We start from the raw sequence: 14,845 nt of genomic DNA, 5'->3' as shown, positions 1-14,845 counted from the left end.
TGGGTAAATTTTCCTGTTCAAAAAGGGAGGAAATGGCCAAAAGAAAGGGACTATAGGCTCCATGCAAGTCCACAAGCCAGCAGGGTAGTCATTAAATGTTAAAGCTCCAAAATAATCTCCTTTGACTCTATGTCTCACATCCAAGACTCACTAGAGCAAGAGGTGCAATCCCAAGGCCTTGGGCAGCTCCACCCCTTTGTGTTTGCAGGGTTCAGCCCCCACAGCTGCTCTCAAGGCCTGGCCTTGACTGCCTGTGGCTTTTCCAGGCTGAGAGTGCAAGTTGCCAGTTACCATTCTGGGGTCTGGAGGATGTTGGTGCTCTTCTCACAGCTCCACTAGGTAGTGCCCCACTGGGGACTCTGTGTAGGGGCTCCAACCCCACATTTCCCTTCTGCATTGCTCTAGTAGAGTTTCTTTATGAGGGCTCTGCCCCTGTAGCAGGCTTCTCCCTGGGCATCCAAGTTTTTCCATACATTCTCTGAAATCTAGGTGGAGGCTCCCAAGCCCCAACTCTTGCACTCTGTGCACTTACAGGCTTACTACCACATGGAAGCCACCAAGGCTTACAGCTTGCACCCTCTGAAGCAGTGGCTCGAGCAGTACCTGGGCCCCTATGAGCCATAGCTGGAGCTGGAGCAACTAGGATGTGGAGAGCAGTGTCCCAATGCTACACAGGGCAGCAGAGCCCCGGGCCTAGCCCAGGAAACCACTCAGTCCCCCTAGGCTTCTGAGCCTATGATGGAAGGGTCTGCCACAAAGTTCTCTGAAATGCCTTCGAGGCCTTCTCCCCATTGTCTTGGATATTAGCACTTGTCCCCTTTTTACTTAAGCAAATTTCTGTAGCCTGCTTGAATTACTCCCCAGAAAATGGGCTTTTCTTTTCTACCACATGGCAGGGCTGCAAATTTTCCAAACTTTTATGCTCTGCTTCCCCTTTAAATATAAGTTCAACTTTAGGTAATTTCTTCGCTCACATATATAAACATAGGTTGTTAGGAACAGCCAGGCTACATCTTGAATACTACGCTGCTTAGAAATTTCTTCTGCCAGTTACCCTAAATCATCACTCTCAAGTTCAAAGTTCCACAGATCCCTATGGCAGGGGCACAATGCAGCCAACCTCTTTGCTAACACATAACAAAAGTGACCTTTATTCCAGTTCCCAGTGAGTTCCTCATTTCCATCTGAGACCTCCTCAGTCTGGAGTTCACTGTCCATATCATTACCAGCATTTTGTTCACAACCATTTAATCAGTCTCTAGGAAATTCCAAACTTTCCCTCATCTTCTTGTCTTCTTCTGAGCCCCCCAAATTCTTCCAACCTCTGCCTGTTACCCAATTTCAAAGTTGCTTCTACATTTTCAGGTATCTTTATAGCAATGCCCCATTTCTTGGTACCAATTTTCTGTATTAGTCCACATTGCTATAAAGAAATACATGAGGCTGGGTAACATAAAGAAAAGAGGTTTAATTCGCTTATGGTTCCATGGGCTGATTAAATCATGGTGCTTCATGGTTCCACAGAAAGCATGATGCTGGCATCTGCCCAGCTTCAGGGGAGGCCTCAGGAAACCTGCAATCATGGCAGAAGGCAAAAGGGGAGTGAGGCATCTCACATGGTGGGAACAGCAGCAACAGAGAATGACAGGGGAGGTGCTACACACTTTTTAAATGACCAGATCTCATAACAACTCACTATAATGAGAATAGCATCAAGGGGATGGTGCTAAACGATTCATGAGAAACTGCCTCCATGACCCAATCACCTCTCACCAGGCCTCACCTGCAACACTGGGGATTACAATTTGACATGAGATTTGGTGGAGACACAGATCCAAACCACATCAGCCTCTGTTGAAACAGAGGCCACAAGAATAATTTGCCCAAAGATACATACATAGCCAGAAAGTGACCAAATTGGAATTTAAGTTCAAAACGGTCTTACTTTGAAATTTAGACTTATTAGACTGGTTAGAAATCGTAACCAGTTTACAACAAGAACAGATCAGGGCTTTTTCTCTAAAGAATGTCAACATGCAGAAAAAAGAAAATCAAAATGCTTGGGTCTAAGTGGATGAAACACAGGGGTAGGCTGAATTTTCTGGTAAATAAGGAATCCAGAAATTTTCTTTTGGCTTGGGTTACATGACATTGGCCTTGCCCTTCCCTCTCACAGTCTGTACCTCATGATCAGAGAAGTGAACAGCTTGGTGAGATTCAGAACAAGGGGAAGGATTCCATTATGTCAGGACATCCTCATTTGTGACAAAACAGATGCTGGCTGGTCACATCCATTCCACCTCTCTGTTTTGGAAGCTCCCACACTCTACAAACTATCTGGAATTCATTAAGATGGGAAAACAGGCTGACAGTAGTATTTCAAATTTTATTCAGCAGAAGTTCTGTGAAAAACAATTTGGTCATGTGGACATGCTCAAAACCACCATCAGCCTGTTTCTCAACCAAATCTTTCGGTCAAGTGACTGCAGTATGCTTCAAGTTTCACACTTTTAGAGTGTAGATTAAAATACAACCCCTTTTTGAGATTTGGGCCAGGGTTCCTTATGGCAGTAAAGCTAGGTTAACTCTAAGTCACTCAGAGATCATATTATACAACCAAGAATCCTATCCATGGAAGGCCTGGTTAGCCCCATCTTTAGACTTTTCTGTTATTTAACCAATAAATTCATTTTCTGATTAAACATGGTAAATATGGGTATTCTGTCACCCAAGCTTATATATTATTTATATCCCATCTCTATGCAATGCTTTTTATCCCAAGTCCATTGAGCAAATCACCCCCCGAACACCATCACCACCACCTTACTGCCACGATTTTCAAAGTGTGATTCCCAGACCAATAGTTTCAGCATCACTTAGAAACATGTTAGAAATGCAAATTCTTAGACCCTACCCCAGACCTACCAAACAGAAACTGTTGGAGTGTGTCCCTGCAAATCTGTTTCAATAAGCCCTATAGGGAATGCTGATGCATACTTGAGTTTGAGAACCATTGCCCTAATGATTTTACCACAAATCTCATGTCTCCATATTAAATACTGTTGTATTGCTATTTTGGAATGAAAAATTCCCCAGATCAGAATACAGTTAGTTAAAAAAATAAAAAGGAGTATCACTTGTATTGTCAGGCCAGAGACAATCATTGGTAATCATTACTCACTGGTCTTTTAAAAAGGAAAAAAAAAGGAAAGCTCTATAGTTTCCTCTAGAAAATTAGTTATCAGATCTACATTACTAATGTGGTAGTACCCAAGAAAATCCTGGGACTCCCTTTGAACAATGTGCACCCCCGTGAAACCAATCCCTGTGACAAGGACATGTAGCCAGGCCTGCATCGGCTTCTCCACTCCTGGAAGCATGAAATTTACCTGTTTAGAAAGATATCAGGTATATGAACCCAAAAGTGAGAAAGAGGGGTAACACTAGGGAGAGACTACCTCAGGACAGCAGATTGACATGTGGTATCATTGACGCCCAAAAACAAACCCCAATTAATCGTCCTTGTGATTCAGCTCCCTGCCGTTACATCATGCACTTTAGTGATTTTGATACTATGACCAAGTAAGCACCATCAAACTCTCTCATTTATTGCTGAATCAACAATTTAAAGCTTCCATATACAATCAGTATTGCTAGAATTACCTTCCAAAATCCTATCATTTAGCATTTACTCATCTCGCATTTGCCTAGATAAAAAATATTATTAGTGTGTACCTACCCAAAGACTAGTGGAAAAATTACCATGCTAAGATAATACAAGGTGCAGTTCCAAAAAGTCTACACACCGATTGTTTAATACACCGTAAGCCAGTGGCCAACCTCTTACAAGTTATCCTCTAAGCATACTTCTTTGCAGCAAATGGACAAACCTTTATTTGGAATGTGACCAGGAATCATGCCAATTGCTTATATTTTTAGGTATTGCTTCACATTTCACATAAGCTATTGTAAAGTCTTCATTTAAAAATAAATAAATGGAATTTTCAAGAATGCATATTTGGGGTCACCCTCTTCTCTTAAAAGTAAATGACCTTAACTGGCCAACACTATTTTAATGTTTATTCTAGGCGCTCTCTGCCAAAAGCATTATGAATTAGTTACAAAGAGTTCTTATTGGCTGAGGGGCCAGGATCCTAAATTTAGATGGTGCAACTATGCAGGCTCACTAATACAACAGAGCAAAACTAATACTGAAATAATACCTTTCCACCTTTTGCTGAAAAAATTCAAATGCTAAAAACAAAACAAAACAATGACAAAAATATACCTAGTCCTTTTGATGGAAGGGAATGTTACAATTTGACCAATGACATACTTGTGTGTTGGTTCATGAACTCAGTTTTAGAGCACTATCTCTACAAATTTAGGACACACTGCAGGCAAGAGGTACAGTGTGGCTGCATCTCAGTGAGGTTCTCTGGTAGCCTTCACCAGGATTGAGCTAGGTCCTGAGTTAAACAAGGAAATCATCTTTAGGATTTCCATGAGCATTTCCTTTCACCGAATTTCAAATATCCAGCTGTAAAAATAAAACACACGTTTTTGAAAAACATACTTCCTAGAACCAGTTAGTATTTAGGAACATTTTATGGTAAAGGTACCAAAGTAAATATAGCATTCCTGTCTGTCATTTCATAATTTCATATATAACCACAGCCACCAGGCTAAGTGAAACCTCTCTGCCTCAAGTCTTCTTTCCACTGAGGCAAGTCAACCTTCCCAGAAGGAAACCTACTCTACAAATATAAACTATGCTTTCTCCCAACAGTGGGGACAACCACTTTTCCAATGATGCCCTTAATCACATGGGAAAACTGATGAATGTGTGTGAATGAGTCAGCAAGTTACCCCACTTTGGAGAATAGGCAAGGGTGGGGAGGGTGAAGACCACAGATGTCGTCCTGAAATTGCTCAATGAGGCACAATTTTTTATGTGACAGGATTCTACCAGTGCCCTCTACAGGGCATGCATTTAGATTTAATATATTTGCTCTCACACAACCCAGGATTTTTCCTTTTGAAGGTCATCACTCTGGCCGGGCATCGTGGCTCATGCCTGTAATCCTAGCACTTTGGGAGCCCAAGGCAGGTGGATCATCTGAGGTCAAGGGTTCGAGACCAGCCTAGCCAACATGGCGAAATCTCACCTCTACTAAAAATACACAAAAATTAATCAAGCATGGTGGTACACATCTGTAATTCCAGCTACTTGGGAGGCTGAGGCAGGACTACCGCTGGAACCTGCACAGAGGTTGCAGTGAGCCAAGATCATGCCACTGCACTCCAGCCTGGGCAAAAGAGTGAGACGAAAGAAAAGAAAGAAAAGAAAGAAAAGAAAGAAAGAAAGAAAGAGAAAGAAAGAAAGAAAGAAAGAAATCATTCCGTGGGTACTTGAATCAAAGAACACAGTTACTAAAATCCAAATGCTTTGAAGATTGTTTTTAAAGAGGTCAAATTAAATACATGCCATTTCCTGTGGATGTCAAAGTTGGTGAACACTGGAGGTGGTATGTGGGAGGAGAGCTTCTTCTTTTTTGTTTCTGCACCAACACTGACATTTTCACAACAGAGTGGACAGGAAGCATGATCTCAGGACTGAAACTCAGGACTAGGAGTCAGGAGTTCTACACTGGTTATTTGTTCGTGGTGGGCGTGTATGTTTTGTGAAATCAATCTCAGGCTTTCCTTTTTAATCTTCAATTACTTGGGCCTCTCCTTAACACCAAAAAAAGTAATTAAAAATCCAGCCCCAAAAAACTATGGTCAGACATGAATTATGTCAGGACAACAACAGTCAGGAGAACAAGGGATGACATCAAGTAGGATGATCCTAGAGGAAAGAAAGGATAATAAAAATAACAAGACCCATCTCCTCTTTTAGTCCAGGGTTAGGTTTATAAAGACAAGCATGAATCTCTGACTCACTCAACATTAGGAAAACATTTAAGACTGAGTTATAAACACTTATAACAAAGATTAATGTCTGTGTTTCTTTTTCCACTATTCATATATTAACTTCAGTCCTATGGGTAGCCCTGAACACCTACTAAGCCTCAAGTCTAATATTAGCTGCTTTACAAACATTACCTTTTATCTTCACAGCAGCCTTGCAAGGTAGCAACTGTTCCATTTTACAGAAGAGGGAATTGGAGTTCAGAAAGGTTGGGTAACTTGACCGAAGTCACAGAACTAGTGAGTGGTAGTGTCTGGATTTGTGCCTTTATGTCAGATATTCAGTCTTGCTTCAAAATCACTTATTCCAACAGGTCATTCCTGGTCATCCAACCTAATAAAAAGCCCCCTTCTTTCACAGGCACATTCTACCAATAATGCTCTGTTTAATTTCCATAGCAGTTAGCAAAACTCATCTTGCTCATGTATTTGGTTCTACTCATGTATTTGGTTCTACTCTACCTCTACTAAAAATACAAAAAAATTAATCAAGCATGGTGGTACACATCTGTAATCCCAGCTACTTGGGAGCCACCTCCAAGATGTATGCACCATGATAGAAGGAACCCATCTGCTTCTCCACTGAAATCCCTATGGCCAGCACAGAGACTGACACTCAGCACCCAGTGCTTGAGAAGCCCCCAGAAATGTCAGCCATTAAAGATAAAAGCTTCATCACTCTGAATCCCAGGACAGGGGTCTCAGGTGAACACTCCAAAGGTATACTTCTTTACTCTTCACAGCATGCATCCAAAGCCACAGGAGGGAAAGATGAAGTGAAGAAATAAGAAAGCCACATTGTAGAAATGGGCTAGAGAAATAAGCTTACCATTGAGAAGCCAAACCTAGTCCTCCTCCCAAGATCATTTGCAATAGAATGGGAGGTGCAGAAATTTCAACAGAGATCCCAGACCTCCTTGTGGGTCTTCTCGATCTCGTTTGTCTCAATAAAGATGCAGACTTATCCCTTGGTATAATTCCTATCCTCGGAGTACACAGTGTTCACTAGACTCACAAAAACCTTCTTATAAACTGCAAATTTGCCTTTACAATATCAAAAGCTTGTGGTGACTGCATTTAGTATCTTTGACCTGTCTTCATGATTATTTTCTCCAAATAATGCATACTTGGAGTGTAGTCAAACATATTTTTATAATTTATTCTGATTAGACAAACCCTCAGCAAAGTACATTTTATGCCTCACATGCACACACATACACACACAAAACAAATGAAACTCTCACTTATTGTCCTTGAAAGATGACAAAAAAAAGTAGCCAAGGATTTTTTTTTCCTATTATTTATCCTAATACTGCCAGTCCTGAAACAAAGCAGTTGGAGGGGGAAATTTAGTAAGTTTGATTTGTCCCAAGATACATTTTTTTACACTGAGGTCCTATTCCTGACAGTAAGCACATGTGATCTGTTCTAAAAAAAGGATATTTTCCACTTCTTGCACAACTGGAGCAGATATAAACATCAGCCTGTGCAAACTGCACTGCAGAACTCAAAGGGAATTAAACATACATCAACTTAAATAAAATCTATAAATAGTAGTAATCGTGAAAAGGAACTCTCCAATAACAAACAAAACCAAGACTGAGAATCCCACTTTAATCAAGCATTCCATCTAATCACACCACAAAACGAATCTACATAGTTAGATGTGAACATCTGCAGGTTGAGGCACCTCAATCTTGTCTACTTTGTTTTGAAATGCATGATTCTATACATGTTTTAGTTATTCTTAAGAGGAGGGTAAAAACTGCTATCATATTAAAATTCTGCTAGAAAAGGAGGAATTAATCTCATTTGCTAACAGTGCTAGGTGCTATGCTAAACATATTTATACATTTCTGCTTAGTTTTAAAAGTTCTACCGGCAGGGCATGGTGGCTCACGCCTGTAATCCCAGCACTTTGGGAGGCCGAGGCGGGTGGATCACAAGTTCAGGAGATCGAGACCACGGTGAAACCCTGTCTCTACTAAAAATACAAAAAATTAGCCGAGAGCGGTGGCGGGTGCCGGTAGTCCCAGCTACTCAGGAGGCTGAGGCAGGAAAATGGCGTGAACCCTGGAGGCGGAGCTTGCAGTGAGCCGAGATTGCGCCACTGCACTCCAGCCTGGGGGACAGAGCGAGACTCTGTCTCAAACAAACAAACAAAAAAGTTCTACCAACCCTAAGAGGGTGGGTTCCATTGATCTCATTTTACAGCTTAAAGAAATTGAGACTCCAAGAAGTTAAGTATCTTGAACACAGATGTAGTGGTTAAGTAGCAAAGCAGTGACCACAGACAGCACTTAAGCAGCGCTCCCTCTAAACTTGTCCACCTGCATGCAGCCTCTCTGCCACCATGAGGTATCATCAGGTGCCTGGAGACCACAAACAAGAGCTTGAAGAAAGGTTATAAGTTTAAAAGGCAAACGGAAACCTTAAACGTCTACTTTAGGATCATGCCCTCCAAGGTGTCTAACATTTTATTTAATAGTGTAGAGAAACACACTTGACTATTGTTTTACCTTGAAGGCCAAACTCAAACATTCCTATTTGTCCACAAAACTGCCTCCCCAGATCCCCTTCCTCTATTAAATGCCGCCAATTGCTGATGCCCACCCCGCCACAGGGACCACACTCTGCCTTGTATAATTAGCTGGATCCATGAGTTCTCTCTCCATCACCACACAGGGAGGGCACAATATGATGTATCTTTGAATTTTGCACGATCAACCAGGCATAGTACAGACTAGAGGACAAGAGCATGTGGCTACAGTTATATGGCCTCAGTTTAAATCCAGGCCCCACCGACTTGGCATACCTCAGTTTTCCTCTCTGCAGAATGAGAATAATAAACTAATACATACACCCAGGGTTGAATTAACAGAGTTAATATTCAGAATAGTGCCTGGCACATAGGAAGCACTAGATAAGTTTTGTTTTTAAAATTATAATTAGTATCATTATTGTTTTTATTATGATCACCTCATGCAGATTTCACAAAGATTAAGTATGTTTTATACACATAAAAACACTTAGAACGGGCTCACATGTAGTACATACTCAATAAATGTGACCCATCGTTATTAATTATTAATGTGCACATACTAGGACTCAATAAATATGTGTTGAACATGAATTTTTATGGATACACTAACGTCACAATTGTTCGTTTTTTAAACTAGTATAAAAGAATTGTTATGATTAAATGAAAACTATAAAGTGCAAAATATTTATCTGAACATTTCATTAGAAGAAAAGCAAAAAAGGAATTTGCTAACATTGAAAGAACTGTACTGCATAATAACACTTGCCTTAGAGAAGACAACCACAGTCAAGCAAATGCAAACACCTTCCAAAATGCCAGGCTCACTGCCAGGTAATAAAGAAAATAACAACAAGAACATCTGCTAACATTTACTGAGCACTTACTATGTGTCAGGCGCCATGCTAATATTTTTCCCACAGTCCATGTAACACTTACATTCTTGAGACTCCTGGAGGCAGGCCCCCATTTGCCAGATGAGGAAACTGAAACTAGACGTCACCCAGCCTGCCTGAGGTCACCCAGTCAGTTAGGGACAGACACTGATGCCAGAACAAGGCTCTTTATCTCTATGCTAGTGGTTCCCTGCAGATTGGACAGACCAAAAAAAAAAAAAATCAAGAAAACTCTCAGAAATCAAAAAATGATTGACAGTTTTGTTTTGCCAAGAATGGATTATTATGTCATCAAAGAAAGGGCATAGATGAATATGAAGACAGGAGAAAAACATCTCAGCATAAGTCCAAGAAATGGCAGCGGCCTTATACCCAAATATATGTAGGTATGTGACACAACAGTCTTTGTCTTTCTCATTTCACCCCAAACCTTTAAAAGTTCACACACCTTTGTGAATCAGCATTTGGGGATCACTGCTATATCCTGTATTGCCATGATAAACCTAATACTCACTTTCATTCCCATTTCTAATTTGCAGAAAATGTAATAACAGCTGTCTAAATAGTACTAAAGATTTAAGAAGAAATTGGAATTAAATTAAGACAACTGTGAAGTCTGTCCAGGAAAAGGACATTAACAACTACAAAGCCATGTGCACTGAGTAAACCAAACAAAAGGACTATGAGCCTGAAAGACGCTACTATGTTTTAAAATGTTTTTAGGTCCAAAAGACCTGTAGAGACTTCCTCTGTTCCCAGGAGCTCATTCAACAGTTTCACATTTGTTTCCCTGCCATGACTATGCCTATGTGAATTCTAGGCTCACTCTAGACATTCAGCGCTTTTCCTCTGCCACCCACCATTCAGATCTCGTTCCCAGGAGAACACACGAAGGTTTCTCAAACCTTATTGGAGGAAACAGTGTGCAAACAATTCATTAAAACCTTTTCCCATAGTGTGTGTCTTCCCATGACACAGCCTTAACCACCAATATGACCAAAATGAGATTCACATAATCTAAATCCAGCAACTTCAGATTCCTAAAGGCAAGGATGTCTGGGTTAGAAATGAAACATGTCCTTCCTCATGAAAGATTTGAATATCTGAGGTAAGCCCCAATGAACAATACATAAATTCCACTTTGGAGAAAGCCTAGTATCTACTTTAAAGGAAACACAATATTCATTGCAAAAACAAAAACCAAATGCCTTACCTTGAGTGGGTTATGGTATTAAGGAAGAAAGCAACACATACTCAAACAAATATTTATTGTGTCACGCATTGTTCTAAGCCAGTGGTTCTCAAATGGGGGTGACTTTGCCCTCCACGGGACGTCTGACAATGTCCAGAGACGTTTTTGGTTGCCATAATTGATAGAGGCAGCAGTACAAGCCTCTAATAGGAAGAGGCCAGGGATGCTGCTGGACATCCTGCAATGCATAAAACCATCCACAACAAGGAATTATCTGGCCCAAAATATCAATAGCACTGAGGTTGAGAAACTTTGTTCTAGGCTCTGGGGACACAAGAGTGAGCAAGGAGCAAACAGAAAACCCTGTTCCCTTGGAGTTTGCAGTCTAGCATGGAGAAACATATACTAAACATAACATATTGGAAAATTATACAGTAGATGATAACACAAGCCCTATGGGAAAAAATATATAGCTGGACAAGGAAGACAGAGAGCCTGAAGGAATAGCAATTGCAAATGCTGTGGTCAAAAAGGGTCACACTATCAGTGTGATGGGAATGATGTTTAAAGAAAGAACTGTAAAGAAAATAACAAGAACAACATCTGCTAACATTTCCTGAGCACTTACTATGTGCCAGGCACCATGCCAATATTTTCCCACAGTCAATGTCACACTTAATGTTCTTAAGATTCTTGGAGGCAGGCACCTACTGATTGGTGGAGGAGTGAGGACTGAGGCTGTCTGGGCAAAAGATGGTCAAGGCAAGTGCAATATACAAATGCCCAGTGGTGGAAGGGGTATTCCAAAAACAGTGAGGAGACCAGCCTGGCTGCAGCAGAGGGAGGTAGGAGGCAAGCAACAAGAGATAAGGTCAGGGCTGACATCTTAAGAACCTCGAATTTTACTGGGAGAAACTAGGAGCCATTGGCAGGTTCTGAGCAGAGAATGACAGGATCTGACTTGATGTTTAACACAGGGTTGCTCGACCTCAGCACTACTAACAATTTGGGACCTGATAATCCTTTGTTGTGGGGGCTGTCCTGTGCACTGTAAGATGTTTAGCAGCATCACTGGCCTCCACCTACTAGAGATAGGTAATGATCCCTTCTATTGTAACAATCACAAATGTCTCCAGACACTGTCAAATGACCCCAGGGGGCAAAATCACCTCCAATTGAGAACCAGTTTTAACAGGAACATTGTGGCTACTATACTGAAAATTCACTAAATGTAGATATTGCAGTTTAAAAGACTACTGCAATAATCCAGGCAAGGGCTGATGGTGGCTTGGACCAAAGTAGTAGCAGAGGAGTTGGTAAGAAGCAGGCGGATTCTGGACATATTTTCAACTCTAACAACTCTGGACAATCCAGAGAAGACAGTTGATAGGCAGAACGGCTACAGCAGTCTTAACATATCAATTTCAACTTTTTCCAACAAAGACTTATAAGAAGTGAGGTGCCCCAGCAAAGACATAAGACAAAAAGCAATGAGAGAGAAGGCCCTGAACAATGTGTAGCCCTTTTAAGTCACACAACAGATGTCAACGACAATACCTTAGACAACTGTGGAAAACAGTATAGAGAAATGTTGCCAACTTCATATATTTATTCACAGATTTTATTTAACTGGTTTATTTCAAAGAGCATGTGTGTGCTCCATATACAAGTTTTACAACAACTTTTTTAATTTAGCCTTCCTTTTCCTGCTGGTTCAGGCCCACACCTGTTTCTAGCATTAACGTGTGAAGCCATTTCTTCCCACATACCCACATTTTTCCTTACACGTGCCTGCTAGCTAGCTACTGAGGATGTTCACCCTTACAAGTCTTTTTTGCTGACTCTGAAAAAGAACAGGCCCAAATCGTCCAACATGAGTTTCACGGCACTCATTTGGGTTTTTCCAGATGGTATTTTCCTCACTCTCTCAAACTGATTTAATGTTATGTATCGGCTACCATCAGAAATGTTCCAAACAGTCCGGTTAATTTATTTCTTTCAGGATTCCACACACACACTCATTCCCTCATTCTGGCCATGTAAGCATTTGCTTATAGAAGCAAAAGCAGAGACTGCCCAGTAAAACACTGGTCCCTTCAGCCGAATGCAGATAAAGCCCTGATGAGCATAACCAACAATACCCTTCACACAATATTACTCAAAACCCCCAGCCCCCAACACACACAATCTATGCTCACACACAAAACAGCCATTATGAGGAAAAACCACCAACTAAAGGCTGGTTTTATACGTCGAACTGCTTAGGCGGTTTCCTTCCAATCTGCCGTGAAGCATCTACAAAGAGGCTTCTTCAGCAATGGCAGTCAGTAGGTCCGCTGTTCCCAGATTTTCTTCCCCAACTGGGATATAGAGTCCTGCCACAGCCCTGAAGGAAATAAACCTGGTTGCACTTTCCACTAGAAAAAGAACCAGCCCAGTGCTCGCCAGAGGCCAAGATTACACCACCTGGCTCCTCATTCAGTTGCCCTTCTCCACTCACCCTCATTTCAGGACCCTCTCCCACCCTGCTGGCCAGGCCCATTCACCCAGGCTCCACCCACAGCGAAGGGCAGGGCAGGAAGGTACAGCCGGGTGCAGACGTCCTGCTGGATCCTTCCAATGATAGCCTTATCCTAGCTCACAGCTTAGAGGGGTGTAAATAAACCCTTCTCTGCTATTCCAGCCTCCATTGACCATGTCCCTTTTAGTAACCATCGTTAACGATGGTGTCCAGAGTGCCAGCCGGACAGAGAGAACGGAAGACACCCAATCCATTTCGACAGACAAGTGGGAATGGAGGCAGCAAAAAGGGTGGCTCAAAGGAAGTGGGCACTAGAAGCGATGGGGCATCAGAGCAGTGGATGTCTTCACTCCTCGCCTGAAAAGTTTCTGAAGTCCCCAGCGAATTAAACACGTGTCTCTGCCAAGCGGGCTACACTCCCAGTAACCCCCAAGACCAAGGCTCATTTCCCCTCTGCAGGGAAGGCCTGGATTTGAATGGGATTTCCAGGGAGTTTAACTTGGACTAGGGGACACGCCCACCGCTGCCCTAGCCCCTCCCGCGCCCGCTTGCAACGGTCTGGAGGTGAGAGGCGAAGCCCAGAGAAACTTCACCTGCAGGAGCCCAGGGACTAATTCCCCCACAGGGACCGGACTCCCAAGACGTGACTCCAAGCTAACTAATTGCTTCCCTCCAATGTCGCAACCTAACCCACCCAAAGCTCTCCCTCTCCGTGCCCTCAACCCGCTGGGATCTTCAGAAAGGGGGTTCACTAGAACTTGCTCCCCCATCCCACCGGGACAGCGTCCCGGCCCGGCGCTCCTCCTCCCCCACATCGCGCCAGATCGTTCCCCAGCCCCCACTCAGTCTCAGCAGCTGGCATCCCCGGCCGAGGGTCCCCGCGCCTGGATGCTTCGTCCCCGACGACCCGCGGCGCCCTCCGAAGTGCGCTCCATCCAAGCCTCCTAAAGGCGCACTTGGGCCGAGCGGGCGCGACCCCCAACTGCGGGGGACAGTTCGCCCTCTGCCCCGGGGCAAGGGCACTGGGTCCTTGTCCCAGAGCTCCCGCGATCCGCTCTCCTCGCCCCAGAGTGGCAGACGCAGTGGCCCCCAGCCGCCTGCTATGCCTCTGTCCAGCTGTCACCACTCACCTGCTCTTCAGCGGTTGACTTTTGAGTTCGTAATAGGTTTTGGGCTCTTCATGAAACTCCTCCCCGACTTCGAAATCCGGCACGATCCCCGATTCCGACTGCATGGCTCCCGCTTCCCGTCCTTCCACTACTGGAAAGTGAGAACAGAGCCCGGGGGCGGACGGAAGGTAGCTGGGCCTGGGTCCCTCTAGCCGTGCGCCCCCGCGCAGCGCCGAGCTCTGCCCGCTCGCCGGCTCGCGGCCGCCCGCCCCAGCGCGGGGAGTTTACACTCGTACCCGGGCGGGAGGGGCCGGCGGCCGAGCGCCGCCTGGGATCTGTAGTTCGGCACGGGCGGGGCATTCCCAGCTCGCCTGTAGAGCCTCTACCACAAAAACTACAGCTCCCAGAAGGCTAGGCTGGGGGAGAGGCAACGTGGTGAACACCGCTAGTGCAACTCCTGTTTGGATTCATTGTCAATGTCAGCAGCTCCTCTCCCTCCTCTCTCCCCACTTGCTTCAAGGGTACGGAATTGGCTACTTAATATGAATAAGAACGGACACAGACTGCTCTTATACCATCACCCCCACCTCTCAGCTCAGACATCTGCGAGGGCAC

At 43.5% G+C, this 14,845-nt stretch overlaps 1 protein-coding gene across 8 annotated transcripts in view; it reads right to left on the bottom strand.

Annotated features, from left to right (window-relative positions):
- MITF (melanocyte inducing transcription factor) overlaps positions 1 to 14,512 on the bottom strand; it is a 221,504-nt gene extending 206,992 nt beyond the window's left edge. For 4 of the 8 annotated variants that reach the window (XM_030917320.1, XM_010382480.2, XM_030917575.1 and 1 more), the window contains exon 1: positions 14,252 to 14,512. In XM_030917320.1, coding sequence (XP_030773180.1) covers positions 14,252 to 14,355 — 104 coding nt within the window. In that variant the 5' untranslated portion in view covers positions 14,356 to 14,512. The remainder of the gene's footprint in view (positions 1 to 14,251) is intronic. The other 4 variants (XM_030917354.1, XM_030917423.1, XM_030917633.1 and 1 more) reach the window with 3 other exon arrangements.
- Positions 14,513 to 14,845: the final 333 nt, after the last annotated feature.

The sequence above is a fragment of the Rhinopithecus roxellana genome, chromosome 1 (genome assembly GCF_007565055.1).
Source record: "Rhinopithecus roxellana isolate Shanxi Qingling chromosome 1, ASM756505v1, whole genome shotgun sequence".
Lineage (NCBI taxonomy): Eukaryota > Metazoa > Chordata > Mammalia > Primates > Cercopithecidae > Rhinopithecus > Rhinopithecus roxellana.
Note: the sequence above shows the minus strand (reverse complement) of the source record. Positions and strands in the feature narration are given on the sequence as shown.